We start from the raw sequence: 26,643 nt of genomic DNA on the forward strand, positions 1-26,643 counted from the left end.
ACTTTTTTTCCCATTGAAATCAAAATAAAATGAATACATTCTGAGTCGGTTACTGGTCTTGGTAGTGAATTAATGCAGAAATATTAAGCAGACAAGATAGATATTTTCTAGATAGTTGAAATATGGATGAGGTAATATGAATTCCACTATATTGGATAGGTTTCTTCTTTCCCTTAACAGAACTTCTCATTTGTTTTATTCATGAATTCAGTTCTGATTATGATGTTTTAAGAATAATGCAGGTTTTTTCTGCACAGTTTACAATTAGTAACAATTAGTATGCAAAATCTATCCATTTATCCATTAACAGTATCTTTTAACAATTATTTCACAATAATACATAGCAGAATAACAGAACAGAGTTGGAATGGACCTTGGAGGTCTTCTAATCCAACCCCTTGCTCAAGCAAGAGATCCTTTACCATTTCAGACAAGTGGCTGTCCAATCTCTTTTTTAAAATCTCCTCTGATGGAGTACCCACAACTTCTGAAGGCAAGCTGTTTCACTGATTAATTGTTCTAACTATCAGAAAATTTCTGCTTATTTCTAGGTTGATTTTCTTCCCGATTAATTTCCATCCACTGCTTCCAGAATAATGTACATGCTCTATGTGGAACTGGCCTTAACAATAGAAAACTTCAGTTGGTCCAGAATAAGGTTCATAGAACAATATTATTACAACTTCATTAGTTATCAGCATTTTTCTGGTCATGATATTACATATGATCTATAAAACCCTATATGAGTCAGGAAGACTATGAGTCTACAGATTATCTATGGAATATTTCCTTTTTTTGGCATAAAGTAATGGGAATAAAGAGGCCTTCTCAGCAATTGTTCCCAAGCTTTGAAATGCTTTATCAAATAAGCAGAAATGTCAGTTGAAGTGCTTGTTTGCTGACTAAACTCTTAACAAGATACATTTTTGTTTTATTATATTTTTAATTTCTTTGTTATTATTAGATGCCCTGAGTGCCATTTTTGATACAACGGCAAGATAAAATGTAATTCAAAAATAATAACAGCCGCCTACCTTTTGACAAATAATATATACTCCCTTGGAGTAAGCAGGGATTTGTTTAATTTATATTCCAACTATTTCCCCAAGAGATCCAGGTAGACTACATAGGGTTCATTTTATCTTCACAATAACAACACTCTAAAGTAGGATGAGCTGATTGTGTATGACTGGCCTGGACATACCATAAATTTCCATGGTTAAGGATGGATGTGAATCTGGGTCTCCTCAGTTCTAGTTCAACCCCTTAATCACTACATCACACTATGTCTTTCTGGCTATTGTGAATTCCTTGCTATTGAGAAGGGGATATGAATGTATCTAAATCTTGGTTGCTTTCAGATTAACAATGAATATATAGCCACTACAATGTATGATCAGGAGGTATGTTATCACTGGAAGGCAATGTTGCTTCTCTAGCTGTTTGTCTGGATTACTTTAGTGATTACTTTAGTGTGGCAGCCTATAAGCTCATAAACTCACTCTGCATCTTCAATGAAAAAATAGGGAGGTATTTGAACACTCATTTGAGTCCCATTGATGTCCCATCATTTAGAGTTTAAGCTGTACATTCCAACCACTTTCAACTGCAAAAAGGAAAAAATTATAGTAATGTCAAATGATATACTTTGCATTAGGTTTTGTGTGAGAGGAGGTGAATAGTCATGGTATTGCTAGGGTGTGTAATGTTTTGTGGAGGCATCCTTCTTTGCTCAATATTAAATTTAATTGTGGCACATTTTAACTTGATTAACGTGCTCATTAGTTGTAATATGGACAATGAAGTCATTCAGAATGCGTCAGAAAATTTCAATTTCAAAATGAACCTCAATCAAGAGCTAAATTGCATTAAGCAACCCTCCTAACCTTGTTTGCTCAGCTATAACCCATAGAGGAAATATGTAGGTATTTTGACTTCCTTCAAAAAGTTATTGACAGAATATATGAAACACCAGGGTTAATTTATTTCTCTGACATTTTTATACATTGTCCATCAAGGTGCACAGGAAATGTTTCAAATCTAATAGTAAGAACATGATTCAATTTTACGGATTGCCTGGTAGAACAAACCCAGGAGCATGTATGTATGTATGTACAGTATATGTGTATATGAGTGTGTATGTTTATATTTATACATATACACATATAAATTACAGACATATACATATAGATACATACAGATATATATATATAATTTGTATTATATAAAATTTCACAATTAAGAGCTCTCGAAACTGAATGCATCAGAAACCTTTTACTCCTGAGAACCACCATCATTCTAACTTAATATAGTTGAGCAAAGTTAAGTGTTTAAAAAAATTAAAACCTCTCATGTTATATACAAACTATACAAGTGATAGAGCAAGTAAAGTTTCTTGGTGGATGGGACCCCTAACATCCCCATCCTGCTGGAATGGATGAGACAGGTAGCTATATGGGGAAAGATAGTCCCTCAGATAACCTGGCTCCATGCCATGTGTTAGGGGAGGGGTAACGCTACATAATGCTTAAAACAGTTTTCCTTAACTTTTGATACCTTGTGGTATCAAAGTTTTCATTAGGCATCTTGCTGTAAGCACACAATTCCAATTGGCTGCTTCTGTAATAAAGAACTGCCATTTACTAGATTGAATGTAATTTGAATGTATATTCATTTCTAATAAATGAAACTGATTTTTAAAACTTTTACCAGCGTGGAATTGCACAATACAGTAATTTTTCTGAAATTATTTCCTAGTAATAAACTTTAGTAGGCTCTGTAATGTTTTATTGCATATTACTGGACATGTGCATAAAAGCTAAAGGCTAAAGGCAAATGTAGAAAAAAATATTTTGTTGAAAAAAATCTTAGTGCTGAAACAAGAATGATTATTTCATAGCTGAATGGGGTAGACAATTGCCATATGGCAAGCATGTGTCTGTGTCTCCACTCAAATCTGTTTTTATTTATTTTTGTCTTAAAGTAGCAAAGCACTGAATCACTGTATAAAGACTATGTGAAACAATTCTATGGAACCGTAAATCTGAAAAAGAAAATAATAATGAATAGAGGGTATCAGCTGAAAGACCATCAATGCCTTGGAGGGAGGCAGTTCATGAGATCAAAAATGCAAAAACACATCAAAACAGAATTGTAGCTTTTCATTAAAATTAAAAAACAAAACAACTCCCAAAGACCAACCTTCTAAAAGTTCACTAAAGAGTTATCCAGTATCTATGAGCTAATGCAGACTAACTGGTGCCTTCTCCTTCTGCTCTGTCATTATCTATCAGTAATAGATGGTTTAATCCTAAAAATATATGATGCGGTTTTCACCCTGGTACTAGCTTCCAGATGGGGAGGTAAAATTCAGAATGTCATTTTATTTGAAAAGGTTCGCCAGGCACATTAAATTAATTAGCAGTTCTCTGTGAGATAAGAGAACTTAATTCTGGCAAAGAAGAACATTCAAAAATTCTCAATACATTTTACATTTAGCGCGCGCGCACACACACACACACACACACACACACACAGAGTAGTTCTATGTAACTAACATTTTGTACCATGTCACCTCACATGATATTTGATTTATGGAAGTATTTATGAATTAAACAAACTATATTTTGCACATTAAAATAATTTTCAAAACTAACAAAATTAAGAACACAAAAAAGCAGTATTTAGAAAGAGAAAGCAGATATTTTTAAAAAGGTCTTAAATGTTGCTAATAATCCTCTGTGAGTGGGCAATACCTACGTTTGATAGATAGATAGATAGATAGATAGATAGATAGATAGATAGATAGATAGATAGATAGATAGATAGATAGATAGATAGATAGATAGATTTTAAGTTTTAATAATTAAAACTGAGAAATCCAATCTGGAACAATGAATGAATGAATAACAAATAAGATAGCTGGAAGGGACCTTAGAGGTCTTCCAGTCTAATCCCCTGCTCATGCAGGAAACCCTATACTATTTCAGAAAAATGGTTGTTCAATCTCTTCTTAAAAACTTCTAGTGTCGGAGCACTCACCACTACTGGAGCCAAGTCATTCCACTGTTCTGTCAGAAAAATTCTCCTTAGTTGTAGGCTGGTTCTCTCCTTGATTAGTTTCCACCCATTGCTTCTTGTTCTATCCTCAAGTACTTAGTTTGACAATAGTTTGACTCCCTCTTCTTTGTGGCAACCCCTTAGATATTGGAATACTGCTATCATGTCATCTCTAGGCCTTCTTTTCATTAAACTAGCCATGCCCAATTCTTGCAACTGTTCTTCATATGTTTTAGCCTGAAGTCCTCTAATTTTTGTTGCTCTTCTCTGCACTTTTTCTAGAGTCTCAACATTCTCTCTCCCTCTCTCCCCCTCCCTCCCTCCCTCCCTCCCTCTGACGCACCCCCCCCCCCAGCATTCACCCATAGATATAGATATATATTTCTACTTGGTGCTTTTCCAAATCAAAAATAAGTTGCTAGTTGGTATTTGTGGATGCATTCTGACATTCTTCTACCTGTTTGTGCTACATAGTGGCTGTTGCGGTCCTTACATTGTTTGTTGTAGATAACTTCTGTTTTTTCTTCTGCGGTTGTTGGGTCTTTTAATCTCCTTAGGATGTTTTGAAGGGTTTTAGTTGGCTTGTGTACTATGCTGATTCCATATGATTGTAGTAGTCTGTTGGTGGTTTCTGAGATATTCTTGATGTATGGCAGTGTATTTCTTTTTAGGGTTTATGATGGTGGTGCTGTATTGGGTGAGTAGTCAGGGACTTTTTCATAAAGTTATGTGGATATCCATTTTGTTGGAATATGTTGTATAGATGCTCTATTTCTTTTTCCTGCTGTTTCAGGTTGCTGCAGTGTGTTTGGGCTCATCTAAATAAAGTCCTTATGGAGTTTCTCTTGTGGGAGGTTGGGCTGTTGCTTTGGTATGGTACACCTGTTAGTATGTGTGGTTTTTCTACAAACCTGTGTTTATAGCTTGCCATTGTGGTCTCTGCTGATCACTATGTCCAGGAAGGGTAGCCAGTTGTTGATTTCTTCCTCTTTGGTAAACTGGATCCCTTCAAAAATGTTATTGATGGTTCTGTGGATGTTCTCTAATTGGTCCTTTTTTATTATGGTGAAGGTGACGTCTACATATCTGATCCATATTTTCAGTTGTATTTCTGTAAGTGCTATGGCTTCTAGACATTGCATGACAACCTCAGCTATAAGTCCTGAAAGTGGTGATCCCATAGGTGTCCCTTTAATTTGTTGGTAAATCTTTATTGATACTCTATCAAGTGCTGATCTGCACTGTATTTCTTGAATGCTATTCTTTGCCATTGATGGTCAGTCCTAAAAGGCAAAAGTTGACTATCACTTCAATATTTTCAGTTTTAAATATTGTCAGTTTTAAATCTTGAATTATGAATGAATGAATGAATGAATGAATGATACAAAGTTACTAAATTGACAAAAAAACTCTTACAACATTTAGAACTTACTACATTTAGAACATAAAACACATTAAATTCATGTCATTTTAAGTAATTTATGTTCCACAAAGGAACTGAAAGGAAGGAAGGAAGGAAGGAAGGATGACAGCACACTTTAACAGAGATATATGTCATTCATTATAGTAGAGAATACCTCTTTGCAAGAGTTGAAGTCTGAATTGTGCCCTTTATAACTGTTTCCCTTCACTTGGGGAAAAAATCTAATTGCGGTATCTAGAAGTTTTGTGATTTTTTTTAAAACAGTATTTTCATATTGTTAAAATATTTAATACACACTGTGATAATCTCAGTATCATGTGCTGGTTTATGCAGATGAACAACTCCTTCTTGGATCCTACAGTAAGTATCTCCTCCTATTAGAAACGAATAATTTCAGACAGTTTAAATCATGGTTTATTTTTTTGTTCTAAATAGAAACATCATCTTGTTTTTCTCTTAACAAACAAGAATGAGAAATCAAGACCAAGAATCAAGAACATGTTAAGCTAGAGTTCATGGTTTGCATGAAACACTAAACAAACTTTTGACAAAAAAACTGAGGCCTCAGTAGGAAAAAAGAAAATGTAAAAGAAATTGTTTTATATTTATTGTTTATAGAAACAGTGTCATAATAAATAGATATTATCTAGCTTACTTTTGCACAAATAAGACAGCACTGTTATTCGACATAATGCAAATAGGCAAACTAAAAAAATGGCTTGCTGAAATATTTTTATACATATATTTAGAAATTGAGATCCTCAAATCTATAAAAATCTCATTAGAAAAATCTCTAGTTGCTTATCTCACACAGAAAAGATGAACAAATCATAACCAGCCCTTTTACAATCTTAACTATCTTCTACGCAGCAAAAAAAGGGTGTTGTATAAACATATTTTCCATTCTTATGCCAATATAGAAACTAATTATATTAAGACATAAATCTAATCAAATTATATGTGAATGGTCGATATTTTAGTGTAAAGCACATATAAGAATGACACAGCTTTGCTATTTTGTATACTAAAATAATGAAGACCAGTCTTTTGGATAGAAATGCTGCTATTGTGAGTACATTTTTGTGGCAATATAATTGCAACTGAAGTTCAATTAACTTATTCTTGTAATAAGTGGTCCTTTGGGAGAGCTTAGTTCTGACATCTTTGCATGCAAGGTATACATTACTAGTCCTGTTCCATTTTTGCAACCTCTTTGGATACGATTAAGATTATATGACATAAATGAGGTCATCCAGATTTGTAGAGATAGTTTACACCAGCTGTTAAGAATTTTTAAAGGAATGATTAACTCTTTGCTATTTCTGACTAAATAACATATACATGTAAGGCTATTTTGCATATATGGCATTTTATAAAACTAACAATAAATGAGGGTAAATTAAGAATTTGGACATCAGTTAAAATATCCATTATAATTTTTCCCTAAGTGTTATAAATAATTTTATCTCACAGGTAGGTTGTTACCCAATGCAGTTTGCTTCACACCATTTCACCATTATCTCAAAAGCTGTAAGCAAATAATGAAGTGAGTAAGGATAACTTTCTTAAACAGATTATACCACCAAATTTTTCTCAGTTCTTGGCCCTCTTAGTGTCTCAGTACATTTTTCATAGTGCCCCTAGCGTAGTTTGTGCAGTATCTAATACAGTGATGGCGAACCTTTTAGACACTGAGTGCCCAAACTGCGCATGCGCATGCCCAAACTGAAAGGTGTGCACGTGCACACGAATGTGTGTATGCGCAAACACGCATGAGTGAATGCATGGACATGCGCATGCGCAGACATGCATGCATGCACAGCAGAGACCCGAAGACCAGCTGGCCGGCAGAAGGCGGGGCATCCCAACGCTGGCAGTGTGGCAAGAGGTAAGATCTTTTTCTTTTGTGGGCTTCTGTTTCGTCATTTGCAGGGAAACAGAAGCTCACGAAAGAAACGCTGCAGAGATCTGACCTGGGGCGACAGGGCACGTGCCATAGATTCGCCATCACGGATCTAATAGATGTTGGAGCTTTGCTGAATTATCCTGCAGCACTCTGTGAGTTCACTGTGATGCCCTGGGGAGATGCAGCACAGAGTTTGGAACCATGATTCTTATCTAAAATATTTACCAATAAAACATTTGGTCCAAAAGGAACTCTGTTAAGCTAAAGAACATGGTACATTGCCTTAGTAATACAGTCTTAAAGTCTTGTTTTTAGTTAAATATTTAACTAAAGTTAAATAAACTTTAAATTTTCATTATTGCTGAAAATATTGTAGAATGCTGGGCATATGGCTACCACACATCAGTTGTGAAGAATGCAGGAATGTTTCTCTCTAAGGTGTTTTATATTGCAATAATTAGGATTTACTCTATTTTGACAGGGTACTTACAACATATAATAATACCCGGCTGTGGGACTTTGGGCCAGTCACTCTTTCAGCCCAACTTACCTCACAGTGTTTTTCTTATGGGGAAAATAGGAGGAAGAAGGAGTATTATATATGTTTGCTACTTTGAATTATTTATGAAAATAATCAAGGTGAGATTTAAAAATCTAAATAAATTACTAAATTAATTACAATGCTTTTCCTATGATTCTTTGATCTTTTTAAACTGCAAAAAAAAAGTTACTCCTAAAACCTCTTGAAATAAAAAAATATTTATTTGCCTGGTATTCATAGCCAAAAAGCAATTGAGGTTTTATGACTTCAGAATTATTATCCCTTTAATGAAAAACATCCTTTTGGTGGCTTGTGCCTGATAAATTGATTGTGGGATGGACCTGGGGAGCAAAGCAGGAGAACAAATCGTCAGATGGTTGGCAGATATTCGTGGTTTTCACCATGAGGCACTTCTTTATACAGTGTCTCATCTGCCAAATCCAGCCCAAGCCTTCTGGAAAGAAACCTCAAGCTGTGCTTGACTCAATGAGTAGGAGACAGCTGCACTGGGGGTGCACATGAACTCTGCCTTCTCATGTCCTACAAACATCACTGCTAATTCATCCAGCCTGCTCTTCTGCAATTGAAACTCCCTGGCAGCAAAATCTTTGATCCTCTAATTATTGTTGAACTACAACTCCCAGCAGTCCCAGTTACATTGCCAAAGTATAAACATGTAAAATGCAAATCCCCAACTCTGTGAAAGTAAATAGAAACCCCTTAAAATACAGTGTAGAAAGATCGGTGTATTAGTTAGTAGTGGCAAAAGATTGGGGAGTCTGGTAGTACCTTCGCCAACTAATACATTTTACTAAAATGTTTTAAGCTTTCGCAGTAATTAAAAAACTTAATGCATTAATCTGAATAGGTTAAAAAAACTAAACAAAGGAAGAAAAAGATAAAGAACAGTCTGATGACAATTGGATAAAACAATAAAAATATTTGTTTTCTTTATTTTGACAATGTAAGATTGATTCTCTAGCAGCTTTCAAACTAAAAGCAGCTTTGTTCTACTTTCATAAAATCAGTTAACATGCAATGAAGAGTTATAACATCTGGATTTAAGCCCCACCTAATTTTAAACAACAGAAGTTAATTTTATTTTGGGCAATTGAAATTTATCCTTTTTAATGTCCTTCTGCTTTAGGGTGCAAAGATAGATTTTCAGTTAAGCCTTTGCTTATTGGCACTCTTCAAAAAATAAATGCAAAATCTTTTGGATTGGATGCTGTTCAAAAATAAGGAATTAAAAAGCAATTCCCACATTTTATTTTTGATAAAGGTTATTTAGCATAAATTTGAATAATCTATCCCATGATATAACATCATCAAAGATTTGTTTCTAGTATATCAAGGGATCACAGTAGCCTAGTGATTGGGCTGAAGATGCTGGGCTGTCAACTAGAAGGTTGCCAGTTCGAGACCCAAGTAATAGTATTATGGGGTGAGTTTCCATTCTTACCCTATCTCCTACCAACCTAGCAGTTTGAAAACATGTAAATGCAAGTAGATAAATAGGTACCACTTCAATAAGGAGAATATTTGTAGCTCAGAATTGAAATGATGGATTCTTGGTGTTGTCTGAGCTTGATTGTTTTCTTGAAGATGTTTCATTACCCGAACTATTTGGGTTTGGGTAATAAAACGTCTGCAAAAAGTACCAAGGACTTCTAGGTACCACTGCAGTGAGAAAGGAACAACTTTCCATGCACCTTAGCATATAGTCAATCCACACCACATGACCATGGAAGTATCTTCAAACAACTCTTCAGCTACAAATGGAAGTGAGCACTTTAGGGCACCATTAGACTGGACAGGGGAAACCTTTTCCTTTACTATTAGTGTAACATATCTTTAAAATCTATTAATTGTGGTTGTCTTCTCAAACAAAATGATTTTTATATGGAAGATGCTAGCAATATCTTTCAAAAGCATTACTATGCTTCAACATGGAGCTTATAGTGGAATGCTATATCATGAATGCTACATCACTCAATATTCAAGTACTTCAATCTTCCCAACTCTTTCATTGGTCTTTGCACTGACACTTCTGTCTGCTACAACAGTGAAAAAGAGAATCCTAGATTTGTCCCACAGAATAATAAAAATGAAAAAGTGAAAGAAACAGGATCATTGCCTCAAAAGCCAGCTTAGAACATCAGAACACAAAAAATAAATTTCCTTCAATTTTACTTATCCATTTGCTCTAAAAATTCCTTCCACCTGTCTGTCTTATGTTGTGCTACAGCTGGATTTCAGCCCTATCTCATTAGTGTAGAAAGCTTTGAAAATATTTTATAGGTTAAAATATGGCAATACCATTTTTAGTAGCTTCCCTTCCTCAAGTACATCTAATATGATTGAGTCCTACGGGAGAAAGGCGGTATAGAAATATAATAAATAAATAAATAAATATATCACTTTTTTTCCAAAATAAGGATTAAGCATATCTGAACTACCAGAACTGATTTTCTCACCTCATATTGTATCTGGAAGAGAGATAGATATTTTTCACAGCCAACTCTACTGAACAACGTTTGTCAAAAATAGATCTGCACAAAGTGCTTTGGAAATAATCTTAGGACTTTAAGTCACCACAGTCTATTGAAAACATATGCGTATTAAACATTGCTTAATTTTATATCCACCATAAGATCTCCTACTTACATATGGAAATATGAATCACTGTTTGTAATGGAAATAATGAGTTACAGCAGCTGCAACTTATCAAATAAAGAATCAGACCTACAAAAATTAGTAAGGCATCACAATAATTAATAATAAAGGATTCTAATATTGTTAGACTACCATATTTTAGAGATATACTCAAAATTACTATTTCATTGCATAGTCTATTATTTCTGTCATGATTACATTTTAAAATTAATTACATTTGTAATAAAACTATGAATTTTAAAACAGCTAGACCGAAAGCCTTACTCTTTTAATAAAGGGTAAAACTTTTAATTATTAGTTTTATCTGCTATTTGGTTTGGTTATGAATGAGAAGACAGAGGGAGAGGGAGAAGGAGGAGGAGAGGGAGAGGGAGGGAGGGAGAGAGAGAGAGGGAGGGAGGGAGGGAGGGAGAAGGAGAGAAAGAGAGGTTTGTTCACTGCCCATATTATAAACACTTGATTGTATTTGCTAAGGCTCCCCACCCAATATTCAAGAATTAAAACAGTATTACAATTATATCTGGACAGTGCTCTCTCTGTTATAACACCCAATGTCTTCCCTACATTAAATATTATGAATTCCAGCAACATATGATTGCAAACTTTCTCTTCTTAGTATGATTCCTAAATTAAAACCTCAAGAATCTGAGGTTATATTTGTCCCACTAATTGTTTAGCAGATGTCCAAGAAAGCAAACAGTGTTAACAAAACCCCTTAAATAATCTAAGCACAGACAGAGGTAAACAAGCAACACAATGGCTTGTTTTTCTGCCCGCTAAGTGACTTACAACTGCATACAAAAGGCTGTTTTCATTCTCCAAACTATAGCCTTATATAAACGTTTTAACTAGCAAAATATCCCCGGGAATCATGGTCTACTTATTTATTTTAATCCACTTTTATCCAATATTTTATCCAAATTGCTTTGAATAGCATCCTGGGTCACGTATCATTTTACTAGCTGAATACCCGTGCTCCGCTACAAAACTATGTGATCAGGCTTGATAAATCGACACTTTCAGCTTGAAAATTAATGAGTAGTTACAATAGGCCTCTCCTCTCCCCTTGTCTCCCTCAGCCTTGCCCCACAGAAACATCTATCCTATCCTCTTCTTTCCCTCAGGCTTGCCCCACAGAAGCTTCCCCTATCCTATAGCCTTCTCTCCCTCAGGGTTGCCACACAGAAGCCTCTCCTATTCTATCCCATTCTCTCCAGAGTTATTTTCAGGTTGGGAAGGGGAGTAGAACTTCTAACTAATTAGCATCAGAGCGTGTTAATAATAATATAAGAAATACTAATGATCTTATGGTCATTTCGAAAAATCCTTTCTTAGTGAGCACCTAGAAGCCAAGAGGAACATATGTGGCAAATTTCAAGTTTGTAGGCTTTACGGTTCTGGAGATTTCATGATTACGGTGTGAGTGGTTTTCGCTTTTATATATATAGATTCTAATAACAACCCAGTAATGCATGGGTGGGTTCCACTTACCTTTACTACCGTTTCGCAGTAGGAGCATGCGCGTGCGTGCAAGCTTCTGCACATGCATAGAAGCTTCTGCACATGCGCAGATCACCCATGATGACATCGTGGCAGGTGGGCAGAACGTCCTGTCGATTATACTATCGGTTCTATAGAACCAGACCGAATCGGGAGCAACCCACCACTGCAGTAAGGAAGTTATGCTGAAAGAAAGCGTTGGTCCAATGTGATTCCAGCGAGTTTCAAGCCCAGTGAAACTCATTTTATTCAGTTTACATCAATCATAATTCTTAATTCCAAGATCCTATGTTATAAGAAAATGTGTATTGGCATTTACCATTATGTAATTCATTATTATTGATATATGAAAACATAAACTCATACATTTTCTAATACGTATCCCTTTATTATATTTGATTATAGCTATTCATTATTATTGCTAATTATTTTTCTAAAGAGTCTAACAAAAAAGCTGAGTCCACTTCTATAATGTCTGCAGTTCAACCAGGACAGATGTCAATTTTATATATGATTGAAAACAAAGATCTCAAGATTTAGATACCATGTTTCTCAGAAAATAAGATTGAGTCTTATTTTCTTTTAGACTTGAAAATAAGCACCTGGCCTTATTTTCAAGGTGTTCTTACTTTTTTTAAGGTGCAGCAGGCCAGACTCAGTGAGTTGGACACACCATGTTGTACCATCACCTCCATTCCGAACCTGCAGCATTCGAATAGAGACTTTTTAGTGAAAGGGAGAAAAATAGGAAAGAGGATTTTCCTGCCTGTCATCCATTCCTCAAGCTCAGCACAGACTGAGGGAAGGATGGCAGGCAGGAAAATCCCCCTCCCCATTTTCCTCCTATTCGTCAAAAAGCTTCCTGCGAGCTTCCTAAAAGAGGGAAAAAGCAAAGCAGCTGGCCGTGGAGCTGCTGGCTTCAGGGAAGCGGCCCAATAAGCAGAAGGACTGGGTCCAGAAAGAGAAGGGCAAAAGAGGTATTTGCGCTGCCCCAAGGGGTCAGCGGGCTGCAGCTGCAGCCAGACAGGTGCCCCCCCCCACGCCCGCGCTGCCACTTGTGCTGGCTACGCCCATCCCTTGGGCTTATTTTCAGGGTAGGAGTAATATTAGGCCCACCCCCCAAAAATTAGAGTTGGGCTTATAATTGGGGTGGGTCATGTTTTTGGACAAACACGGTAGTAATAAATACTTCGGATGCAATGCAGAGGCTTGTTTTTAAAAATGAGCTTGGCTTTTAACTTAAACACCAGTGCTGTCCTCTTCCACATTTTCCTTCCCTTGAATTCAGCAATTTCATATCTCTTTTCATTGAGATAAACTTGATCTCTGCTTGATTTCCATTGCTTCCCAAACCACGGAAAATTACATTTGCAAGTTCAGTGTGTCTCATATAGTGAAAATGGGGAAGGAATCCTTGAAGGATAAAGATGAAGAAGTGTAATACCTGGAGGGTTTATAGTAAGAAATAATGAAGGGTTTTACATGCCATTAAGACAATAGCAAAGTAAATTCTAAGTAGGCTTCTCAGAGGAAAAGCATTCCTCAACTAAAATACCAATCTTAGCATTTGTTTTTGATAGCAATTTGCTTCACTTGGAATAACAAGGAAACCAAAAATAGCTTCAAGAGAAGATCTTAACCTATAGGTAATATACAGAGTGGATAAAATAATTTATTCCTAATTATATTTAAATGTTGTAGGTTATGTGATCGTATCATCCTATTCTGCTTCATATAGAACATTTCAGGCAACCTATCATCAGAGAATAATAAAAATGATACTGATCTCCATTACAGTATAAAACATGACAATTATCACTTGATGAATTTGATTACTTTGTATTTATAGACAAAGCCTGTAATGAGGTTTTTACTCATTACACCAGCCATAAAATACTTGTACTGTACTGCATAACTCTCAGTTAAGGACAAGAAGGATCCAGATTAAGCAATTCAAAAAACATCTGTATATTTGACAAGTTATTTCTGCCGTTCTATATAGAGGTTCAACTCTCAGAAAAATTATGTCTTGAGCAGGTGTAATCTTAAAAGCTTTCTTAACTGTTTTGAGAAAATCTCAGTAACTACTATATTCTAACTAAGAAACTTATTTTATAGGCTCTGTATAATAATTAAGGCATCAGACTAGAAATCAAGAGATTGAGTTCTAGTCCCACTTGAAGTATAAGGCCAACTGGTTGACATTGGGCCAGTCATTTTCTCTCAGCCCTAGGAAAGAGGCAATGGCAATCCACTTCTGAAAAATCTTACCAAGAAAACTGCAGGGACTTGGTCCAGGTTTCCGCAAATCATACACTGAATGGAAGAACTGGGATGTAGTTAAGCTTCGAGATAAATCTTAATTTTAATGGAGAATAAGAATGAACACTAAAATGGGATGTTGTTTCTGTTGTAACCTACTGTCAAACAGTTCATCAGAGTTGTTAGTAGGCTTGAGACTGGTATGCTCAGCTTGCTTGAAATTTTAGTTACAGTATGTAGCCATCTTAATTTCTGCAGGCATCTTTTTTAATTTTAATTAAAATTTTTACTTTACTTAAAAGCCCTTACTTTTTCATTCCCAAATAATCAAAATCTATTCCAAAAGCTGCTATTGTATTAGATGCCCCAACTATTTAAGCATTATCCTCATTATTAGTACTTCAAGTGATACTTCTGATTTGATTTTATCTAGTACTAAATGACATGTTCTTACTACTGAGGCATTCTCCACAATTTTCTCCACTACTAAAAGGCATCCATTTTTCTTCATTTAGCCTTTCAGATGCTCCAACATATATGTCACAGATGGGAATACCATAGCTTTGACAATATGTTCCTTTGTTAGCAGTGTGATGCCTCTTATAATGCTTTATATAGATTGTCATGGTCTTTCTCCAAAGAAGCAGACTTTTTAAATTTCATAGTCAGTCATAATTCCTACAGATATTTTAGCTATGAAGATGAAGTCTGTTATTTGGAGCTAGTATTGCCTGTTAGCATACTGCCTATTAGCATAAGCCTAAAGGTCAGCTCTGCATTTTACATATGACATAACTCAATTTTGCTACACTAGAATTAATAGAATCAGGTTTGTCTGAAAGGAAAAATTATAAACAGAGCTGGTCAAAATGACCAGGATATTTATTTAGGTTTGGGTTTATCATCTCTGAACATAAATATAAAACTGGCAACATAATTTTTATATCCACTTCACTGCATAGGCATAATTCTACCCCAAATGGGATATTCTTGTATCCCTTCTTAGAGGGCTGTAGCTTTTTGAAATCAAAATCAAATCAGATCAGTATTGCTTCTTAGAATTAAACAATTCTCAAAATATCCACACAGCATAATTACCTAGCATAGATTCAAGTATATATTTTTTTATTTCAGTCAGTGTTTGATCACATTCTACATGGCTTTCTTTTAACTATTTTTTTGGTCATATTTGAGGCTTTCTTTCATATCCTATGGTATTGTTCTTTAATAACCTACCAACTAATCAAGCAACTGGCATTAACTCCTTTGTGGACTTGTTCAGTCAGAGAACAAAATTGAGGGCACTTATAAATATAAGAATTTAGATATAAAGTAGTGGCATTATGAACAGATGGCTATGATAAACTCACAAGATGGTCTCTACGCCCAAAATATACATGTAATACAATGAACAATGCTTCCTGAATATAGTAGGTCTTATTTTTTATGAAAATCTGATAGAAACAGCATTGTATGGATTTATTATGGAGTCCAGTGATAATCTTAATAGTGTTATATTCCAAAAAGTGGGGCAGTAATATTAGATAGGGTAAAATTATATTTTAGAGATGGGCTTCATATTGTGTGTACAGATGATTCTCACTTTAAGGGCTGGGAAAAATTTGTCTAAAATTATGGAAAGCTATTAGCAGTCTTTAGACATCTCTATCAAAGATGGAGTAAGGTTCTGGACAAAAATTTGTAATAGGTAACATTGTCATTGCTGAAGATTCTGTGACATAAATGTGAGCTTTCTTAACTACTTTATTCAGATAATATATATGGATCTATAAATCCATATGCAGAGCTGATTCCTTAGAAAGACTATATATATTTCTCTGTGTTTAAATTTTCTTTTCCATCTTCCTCCCTCAGATATTTGAAAATGTAATCTGGAAATAACAATACAGAAAGTAGTACCAAATTAAAACACTGTCAACAGAAGCCAAACGTCTATATGGAAGATTCAGAGGAAAAGAAGAAGATGAAAAGGAGACAAACAAAAAGAAATTATGTAGCAGAGAAAGACACTATCCTAACAAGACCTGAAATAAACCAGGAACAAAAAAACAATTCCAAAAAGGGTGAAGACCTTTCTCGAGATGATCTTTTATTTCTTCTGAGTGTGCTAGAGGGGGAGTTACAGGCCAGTATATAATTCTAATTTCATTACAAATTCTTCTTTTTTCTTTTTGTCTGTTGTCCCTATACTGTTTGATTGCGTGGGAATGTCTAACAGACTCTAGGAATATGGAGGAGGAAGGAAGACCTTTACAGAAATGAAACAGATAATTAAAAAAAAAAATAATAATCCAGAGATGCAGAAAACAGAGGGAAGCAACTCCATCTTAACATTTCAAATCTAAATTGAAATTTGGCAGGCTACCAAGTCAAGGCTTTTCAAACTAACAAAATCAGCAAACAAGAACTATTTGGAATTATGGCATAAACTTTATTGTTAATAGAGTACTGTAACAAAATTTTGAAAGTTTAGCAGAGCAGTTCTTCAGGTCAATTTATATGTAGTGCGATTAAGGCAGAATTGTGTTCCTCACATTCACCCTCCCCAGACTAAGGAATCTTTTCTGTAATGCAGGCAGTCCTCGACTTACAACCCTAATGGAGTTTACAGTTGTAGTCGTGACGTTCATAAAGTAGTTTTTACTATCTTTTTTGCAGTGGTTATTAAGCAAATTCTGCAGTTGTAAAGCAACCACTACAATTGATACGTGAACGCCGCAGTCTTTAAGTAAACTCATAGTTTGCTATGGGGCATTTTTTGCTAGCAGACATAAATGCTAGTTTTCAGCAAAAACAGCATAAATTGTGATCACATGACTGCATAAATACAGGTTGGTTGCTGACTGTAGATCAGAATTACACCATGAGTACATTTTGTGAGGGGGGGGTTCTGTCATAACATCCAATAGCAGCTAAGCAAGCGCTCCCTCATTTATATCGTTTAATTCACCTATACAGTTCATTTATATTGTTTAGAATAAGACAGCTTCAAATAATAGCCTAAAGAAACATTTGTTTTTGTAAACTATACTAAAAAATAAGTGCAGTTTAGGATTTGAAATTAATTATATTTAATTACAAATTATTTTAATTTTTAATTTTTTTCATAGTTAAGAACATCAGTACTTTAATATATCTTTAATTTATAAATGTCTTCCTTGATCTCTTCGCTATAATGACACCAAACTAGAAGAAAAAAATAACCTGGGAATCTAAGGGTAAAAACCCGTAAGGTTTATCTGTGATTAGAAACCATGAAATATAATGATCAAATTCAACTTTCCTATATACAGATGAATATTACATATCAAGTACTTTTTGTATATCAAAATATTATACAAATATATCATAAAGTCAGCCAATATTACATTACAAAAGTTTTAAAAATATATCACACAAATGCTGAATATGAAAAATACACTGCTTTAAGAATAAAAGCACAGTGAATTTAAGTGAAATGTTTTTAATTACATTGATTATGACAAGATATGAATATTTACAATATCAACATAATTTGAAAAGCTTATATTTCTCTGAATCTGAAACTAGAATTAGATAAGTTTGCCTTAAGATATGGGAATGTGCTTTAATGACACTTTGCCATACCACATAACACTTATTCATTCAAATTGTATTACTGAAAATCTCTCTGGAAAGATGAGATGATAAACCCTTGATTAAAACAGTGCATCTTAATGTGTTCAGTTTGATAAAACAAAGGAAACACAAATATTTGTATAAATGTAGACATTTATAAAAGTCTAATTATGAAACCTCAGAACCAATATCTGAAAAATTCCTAAATATACTGCTTCCTTACAGTACACTTAAAAATACCAGTGCAGTGTCATGACATTTTATAAATAATGTTCATATTCCAGCTGTTTGTGCGATTCATTTTTAAAATCTATTTTTCCATTCTAATTTTTTTCTTTTTTCATAGATGAAAATACTGAAATCTGTTTACTTTTTTCCAGCTCTACCAATACTAAGCAGAGTCACATCAGAATAGGATAAACCAAGTTCATTTAGAAACATTTTTTTTATTTTATTAATACAATAGGTGAAAATTCCCATATTCAGTTTTAAAGTTTTCAGATATGTTTACATTTCTTCTTGACATCCAGAAAAATACAATGAGATCATTAGACTTGAAACATGTAAAATATGCCAATACATTTTCTTGGATTTTCCAGATTGTATTCTCAATTTAATAGAAATATAAGAAATTGCCTTGCCATAAGAAAGTTAGGCTCGTTGTCAACTGCTTGATATTTTCTGCATATCTCTCCAGGGTATCAAGGAGAAAGTGTTTCATTCTTTTTAATTCGAACCCTTAGGACTGAACCAGGGGTGAAATGCTCCCAGTTTGGACCGGATCGCCCGATCCAGTAGCAATGGAGGTGCTACCGGAGAACCGGTAGCAAAAATCCCTGCCCCTCCCCATGCCCAGCTGAGCCACGCGATCATCAGAGGCTTTTTTTCTTTTAAATACCTCTGATGATCCAAGCTGAGTTGCCTGTTCGGGAGAGGCTTTTTAAAAAACCCTCTGCCGATCAGGCAACTCAGCTTGGATCGTCAGAGACATTTAAAAGAAAATGCCTTTGATGATCCAAGCTCTGACGATCCCAGCTGAGTTGCCTGATTGGCAGAGGGTTTTTAAAAAACCCTCTGACGATCAGGCAACTCAGCTGGGATCGTCAGAGCCTTTTGAAAGCATTTTTTTACAACCTCTTCGCCAAAGAGGTTGTAGAAAAAATGTTTTTAAAAGTAAAAAAAAAAATTGGCCATGCCCACCCAGTCACATTACCCCCCCTCCAAGTCATGCCCACAGAACCGGTAGTAACAAATTTTAGATTTCACCACTGGACTGAACCCTGAGACATTCTGTATTAAACGCAGGTATTTTAAATACAGTATCATATTAAAAACTGAAGAAATATCTAAATATTGATACAAATAATCGGCACAGTATAAACCATAGAATGAGACTAGGAATAATTTCTATCCAAGTGGTTGAAAATCTATCCTCATTTAACAGATCACTGAAGGTTAGAATATTAGGACTTTATGTTAAAAGAAAACCAAATTTTGGAGGTAACATAAGACCATATAAAGAATGATAATCCAAAATGGTTTCATATTGTTGCTGTATGCACTTTCCAGTTGGAAGCATAATTATCTTTGTAGCAATTACCAAGAATAAAACTAGTCTAATATGCTTTCTGGGACTAAAAGGTTTATTCAATTTAAAAATAACAGGTTTGAAAGGAAATTCAACATTTGTAATTTGCTTCTGTGGTAGGAAATATTGCCCTCTGCGGGTTTGTTTGAATTAGAGACCAAGACACACTTATGTTGAAGCATATATTGATTTAATAGTAATTAAAGTAAATCAGAGGCAGAAAGGAATTATCTAAAGAGGGGCGGGGCTATAGAATTTCTCTATAGACATGCAAATAAACATTTTCATTTGATTGGACACATTAAGCTTACACTGAATCAGCATGAATTCAGTGATACATTCCAACTAGTAATTTGCATATTACAGATAGTGATTAGATCCAATTCACCATCTATAAAATATAGCTTAAATGGAATCACTTCTTGAACAACGGGGCTTTGTTTTAAACAAAGTTATCTCATTCTTGTGCCAAATTTGATATTTTCATTTCACCGTTATCTGAAAGATCTTGGTTCCCAGACCTAGCTACTACAATTCTTCACCCTGTAACACACTCCTAGTGTCTGGTTTGTGTTATTTCCATATAAAATTTTCATTATCTTATCATCACTTAGTTACTTTAGCTATAAACACCAGCTGACTTTTCTGACTGCTCAACAAAGACTGCTAAAAAATCTTCTATTTGTGACTAAGTTATTGCTTTCACTTTGGAGTAGCCCAGTCTAAATTCCCAGGCAAAAATTCTCCTTCAATCCATTCTACTATAAATCATTTTTCAAAATTGTTGAGCTTTACAAAATTTCCATCAAATATGAATGAGGTGGAATTTTAACTAAATATGATGTACTTGATTTTTAAAGGTAATTTCTTAGGATAGTTTTATTAAAGGTATTATTAGGGTTTGTCTGTGGCTTGAAGGTTCCAATTCATAATTCCACAAATCCAAGGTCCTAAAAATCTTTAATTATATTTGGAAAAAACATTGGCACAGATAACATACAGATAATCATAAACATACATGAGTCATTCTGTCAATTTTCAGGCCAATCTTGTTTTAAAGAACTGCCATTATTATGTGGTATTAGAATGTATGCTACAGAAGGACACATTCTCTGCACAGTATATTGCCTTAGTTGTGCTAATACATGTACATAACAATAGTAATAGGACTTTCTGGCTTAGTTTAAAACAACAACTGCTTTATTCTGGTTGGAACTATTCCAACTTTATTCCAATTGTAAAGTTGTTGAAAGGGGAATGACATGAAATACTGCCAAAGCTTCAAAGTACTTTTTTACTTTGCAAAACATATGGCTCATTAAGAAGGATGAGCTTGGTTAAGAATAGCAATAGCAATAGCATTTAGGTTTGTATACCACCCTATTGTACTTTATAACACTCTCTGGGCGGTTTACATTGTAAGTATTAATTTTAATTTATTTCCCCCAACAATCTATGACCTCATTTTACCAACCTCGGAAGGATGGAAGGCTGAGTCAACCTTGCGCCCATCAGAATCAAACTCCAGGGGATGGGCAGAGTTTGCCTGCAATACTGCACTTTAAGCAGTGAGCCACCAGAATCCCACATAAAATATGAGAAACGACAAAAAAGATACTGAAATTACTATTCATTTGCACACTTAATTACAACTGTCTTTTTTCCATTATTTCTTTAGAACTATTAAGCTTTGGAATAGGTGAAACCAAGGTTAGTGGCAAGAGTAGAAGTAAAAGAGTAAAGAATGTATTAAGGGAGATGGAGGGAAGGAACAAACCATTGCTTTATATAACTGCTGTTGTTTTAATCGCTTTTCCAAACATACAAGTACCAAATGAAATTTAAACAATGTTGAATAGACTTCAGGAAAAATGATCAGTTGTATAATGAGGTACTCTTAAAATTATGCAGCAAATGCAAGAAACAATACAGAATTGTTTCAAATAGCTCATATGCAGAGTTAACCTTATTGGAGTGATTTGTATTTCTGCAGGCTCAAGATGAAGTGATAGGAGTTTTAAAGGCTGAAAAAATTAACTTGGCTTTACTAGAAGGACAATATGGCTTTGTTACTCCAAAAAAAGTCCTTGAGGCACTTCAACGAGATGCTATACAAACCAAAACTACATTATGGCAAGAGGATATCTATGAAAAACCCATGGGAGAGGTATGTATGATGCATGTTTAAACCAGGATGCAAGCATACAGGGATTAATCCTAGAATTCACTGAATAATTGATTTAACTAAAGAAGGGCAAGTGTCAACAAAGCAAAATATTGTTTTTCTGAACAGCATAAACAGTGAGTTCAGAACTTAAGGATCCCAGGCTTTAAATCTCTACTATGAACTGACATCTACTTTAATTGTGAATTTCAAAGATAATAAATTTAAATGCAGCTGTCAAAAGATAGAAAGTCTAGCCAATTAATGAATTCAACCCCTACTTTTGAATTAAGCCAGCACCTTAAACAAAACCAACAAACTAAGGGATCCTCTATAACTATTCCACATTGCTAAGACACTTGCCTCTGTTGCAATTTGACTGCCCTTTCCCCTTCCCTTGATATGTGACACACTTTATAAACAATTCATGTATAGTGTTATGCTTGGACCGGATGCATTTCTAGGCCTTAGGAGCTGGAAAATTTGGTAAACTGATTCAGCCAACTGGCATGTAGACTTCATTGCAGCAGCATCACAATCAAACTCTGTCTCTGTTTATACAAGTTAATTATTTTGGAATGGTAACCTTTGACCTTGTCAGATATTCAGTGTCAGCAGATCTTGCCCTAGCAAAATCAAGGGCTTATCCTAGGACAAATTATGTGTAAACAAGCAGGCTTAGGAGCCCTGGAATGTAATGTGTTCAGCAAACACACAATCACTTTAAAAAAAAGTTTTGGATAGTTACTTCTAGTTCTTTATTTCTATACATCAGAGTTACAGAACTTTTAACAAGCCATTTTTTAATATCTATGCATGTGCATTTGTTTGTCTATTTGTGTGTATATATATATATATGGGTGTATGCAACAGTACATGCCACAAAAACTCAAAAACTAAAAGAGATTTCGAATGACATGTAATAGACTGTACTAAAAAGGGCAAGGCATCATAGAAAAGATAAAGGAAGAAAAATGGATGTGGGATAAATAAAGGAAGAAAATATCAAGATTACTATGTAAGAGTTGTTTCGGATGAAAAGAGAATGCGAAGATGCTGCAGGGTTGGGAGGATTGACAGCCAATGTGAAGGGAAAGCGATATAGGATTGCAAATAAATTCCTGCAGATTTCAGATTATCCATTTATGATATTCCCAGAAAGATAAGGCCTCAGGCTTCTAGGTTTGATTTTCTATCCTGGGTAATTTCATAACTGCTTTGTTTGCTTGAAAGGGAAAATGTGGGATGTCTCCTATGCTTGGTAGAGAATGGTATTTTTATTTCCACAGGCAATAGGGCATTATATGCTTACAGTGGCAGTAACAATAAAAGCCTTCACTTCTGTTTAACTAGCTATTCAAAATTTCAATATTTTATTTAAAAATTTAATATTATGAATAAGATAGAAATTTGAAGAATCAGCATGGACAATTAAATAGCTGTACAATAATAAAATAATACCTATATTATCTAGTTCCAGCTTCATAGATATACCGTGTTTTCCCGAAAATACAACCTACTCAGAAAGAAAGTCCTAGCTTGATTTTTACATGTGCGCCCAATATAAGCCCTACCCCCAAAATAAGCCCTAATTAAGACGCCGCCCACTCTAGGTTTGTTGTTGTTGTTGTTAGTTGCGAAGTCGTGTCCGACCCATCACGACCCCATGGACATCATTCCTCCAGGCCTTCCTGTCCTCTACCATCCTCTGGAGTCCATTTAAGCTCACACCTACTGCTTCAGTAGGGGGTGGAGCTGCCCTACTACTTACCTTCGGACAGTTGCAGGCCTTGCACACCTCAGCCCATTTCTTCTGCAGCCAGTAAGGCTTTCCTGAAGGCCTCTGTAGCTGATAACAGAGCTCCGATCGATCCAGAACTCTGTTATCAGCTGCAGAGACCTTAAGGAAAGCTTTGCTGGCCGAAGAAGTTCCTGAAGGCCTCTGACAGACAAAAGGAGGCCAGGAGCAATGCACCTAAGTGAAGTGAGTCAGTAGATGACATTCCACCCCAAAAATAAGACCTGGTGCCTTTTTTGGTGGCAGAAAAAATATAAGACCTGATCTTATTTTCAGGGAAACACGGGTATAACTAGGTATGTGGTTCATTATAGCTCAACATAAACAATATTATGAACAAAATGTTGTCACTGAACATTTTCCAAGTTTGAGAAGAAACATTAGTAAATATTCAAAAAGATTTCACACTCAGATCTAAACCAACGTTAGCCAAAAAATCATGCCATAATGCTGTATTTATAATGTAAATACAATTGTATAATTAATGAATTTTCAAATTATAGTGAATATTAAGTCATAAAAAGTCTAAAATTCTTAGAAATAATCTATGGAATAGACATATTCCTCTCATTACAAATTCCAAACATAACTTGGACTTTTATCTTGGATAAGTTTTCCTCCTAATGCTCTATGGCAGCAAAAGAGTTTCTAACACTACTAGACTTGGCAATATTAACTGCGAAGAAAAAAATCAAAATGATATTGTTCTATTATATTTATTAAAGTTCAGGAAGTAGAAGAGTCTAAAAAATACCAGCCAGAACATTTCAAGAATCTATTCCAAAATTATAAAAACAATGTATTATTTATTTTGTTAATCATGTTAGATGTTTATCAAAAACAAGGAGCAACAGAAAGAATTACACCTGGAGTGCAGAAAAGAAGCAAGCTGCTAAGTAAATTCCTCACAATGATCTGATAATTTATTGTATGTCTGGATCTTATTATCATTGATATTTTAATAGCTGACATTACCTTAAATGATGCCAACAGCATGGGAGCTCTGGCAGTTGAGAATTACTAAATTAGAGTAATTCTATTTTAGTTCCAGTTCTCTGCCTGGGACAGCTATGAATTTCCAGTGACAAACATGTGTACCATTCTCTTCTCCTATAATGAAATACTAGCCGGGGCAAACAGATTATTTTTTAAATAATTAGAAAGTTCAGTTGGTGCCAGTTACCCAACAGCCTTGAAGATATTCAAAACCATTTTATAAAGACCGGGTCATTCCACATACACCTAGTATGTAAAACACTTTTCTTGGTTACAACGCATAGAGTCCACAAATTTATATTTATTTATATTAAAAAACAATGAACAGCAAATTTGTTTAGTCTAAATGTTTACCACTGTATAAAAGATGCTATAATAAAAGAAACTGAACTTCGTATAACAATAAGTCAAGTATGGGTAGATTTTCTATTTCAAAAATATATGCCACTGCAAAGATGAGAAGGGTTCCAAGACTGTCCAATGCTATTTTCAGCCAATAAAATGGAGACTTATTGAAACTAAATATTATGGATTTATTCCACATCAAATATAAGGGAAAATTGTAATTGACGAATTTCAAAAGTGTACTTTGTTTGTAGCTTTATTCAAAGATTATCAAATTAAAAAGTTAAGTCAGTATATGTATTGTATTCGTAGACCACCATACCCCAAGAAAATTTCTGGTAGTTCACAATGTACAAGTAAAAGAAATCAATGTTGTAAATAAAATATATACAATTAGCAAAGGAATCAAAATGCTTACAAAAACAAACAAAATAGCTCACTCTTAACTGTATTTCTAAATAGATGATAGAAAGTACCATGAAATCACCAAGGGGAAGTTATTCTAGAGTGATAGATCTGAACTAATAAACACTGGCTCTTGGACCACCCAAAATTTTGCCTCAGGGTGAAACCTTCAAAATCTTTAGAAGATGTAATATAGTCCTTCAGACACTTATACAGGATTTCATACGTTAAAAACAGCATTTTGAATTGCATTTACAATCCTATTTGTATCCAATGAAGATCCTAGAGCACAGGTGTTTTATGATCATAGTAAGTCTTTCTTGACATAAGGTAAGAGTGCATTTGCACTAAATATTAGCCCCCAGATTTTTTTTCAAATACAGTCTCATGTTCACCACATATGCTATAATACAGTATATTCTAAGGAATACAAGGAAATGTGTCCAAAATATATACAAAACGAACAACAGCACTACAGACATATCATATAAAGAAAAGAGCTGATGGAAATATAGGAAGTGTGTTGGTCTCTCTCTCTCTCTCTCTCTCTCTCTCTCTCTCTCTCTCTCTCTCTCTCTGTGTGTGTGTGTGTGTGTGTGTGTGTATGAAATGAAATATCTTCCTCTGGAAATATAGATTGATGAACTGGCCAAATTCCTCTGTTAGGGATTCTTCAGATGGGAAAAATTGCACCTCCATGCATAGACATTTTTATATATATTTGGAACATGATATATATAAACTATAGTTTAACTATAATGATTCCAGAGAAAAATGACATCTTAGACTCTTAAGAGCATGATAATAAAAGACAGAATTTAAAATGAAATGTCATTGAAAGGGCGAATGCTTTCTTAATGGAATATTTTTACTGAAATTTGATCGATTAGTTGAGGGGAGTCAGTCCCCATGTTCTTTTTTGAAATAAAATTTAAAAGTACCATTTGGCTAACGCTGGAAAAAAAAACCCACTTGCCCCATACTGCAGATGAGTAAATGCTTGTTTAAAGCATTGATTTGTGTGTGTGTGTGTGTGTGTGTGTGCGCGCGCTTATGTATGCATGGGCACATACAAAGAATTTCATTTGGCCTCTTTTATTTATGACTAATTCCAGACAAATTTATCCCAAGTTTTATATGTAGAAAAATGCAATATCTAGATTGCCGATCAGAAAATCCAGTCCAGCAGAGACAGGCCCTCTGATAAAATCATGAAGTCTAGACTATCTTGGTCAAAGGACTTGTAACTCTGCCAAAACAATGAGAAATGAGGGAAATCTGTTTTATATTATGTTTCCTTTTAATAAACAATAATTCAACTCATCAGTGTAACAACAGCAGTTACAAAGAACTTTCATCACC

The 26,643-nt window shown here is 34.7% G+C and overlaps 2 protein-coding genes across 6 annotated transcripts in view; one reads left to right on the forward strand and one right to left on the reverse strand.

Annotated features, from left to right (window-relative positions):
• Positions 1-26,643, reverse strand: part of CMSS1 (cms1 ribosomal small subunit homolog) — a 155,688-nt gene that overhangs the window by 69,481 nt on the left and 59,564 nt on the right. The window lies entirely within an intron of this gene.
• FILIP1L (filamin A interacting protein 1 like) overlaps positions 1-26,643 on the forward strand; it is a 133,776-nt gene that overhangs the window by 50,026 nt on the left and 57,107 nt on the right. For both annotated transcript variants that reach the window (XM_034412354.3, XM_087894844.1), the window contains exons 2-3: positions 16,243-16,513; positions 21,567-21,740. In XM_034412354.3, the coding sequence (XP_034268245.2) occupies positions 16,325-16,513; positions 21,567-21,740 (363 nt within the window). In that variant the 5' untranslated portion in view covers positions 16,243-16,324. The remainder of the gene's footprint in view (positions 1-16,242; positions 16,514-21,566; positions 21,741-26,643) is intronic.

Source organism: Pantherophis guttatus, chromosome 5, assembly GCF_059756535.1.
Source record: "Pantherophis guttatus breed Tessera chromosome 5, ASM5975653v1, whole genome shotgun sequence".
Lineage (NCBI taxonomy): Eukaryota > Metazoa > Chordata > Lepidosauria > Squamata > Colubridae > Pantherophis > Pantherophis guttatus.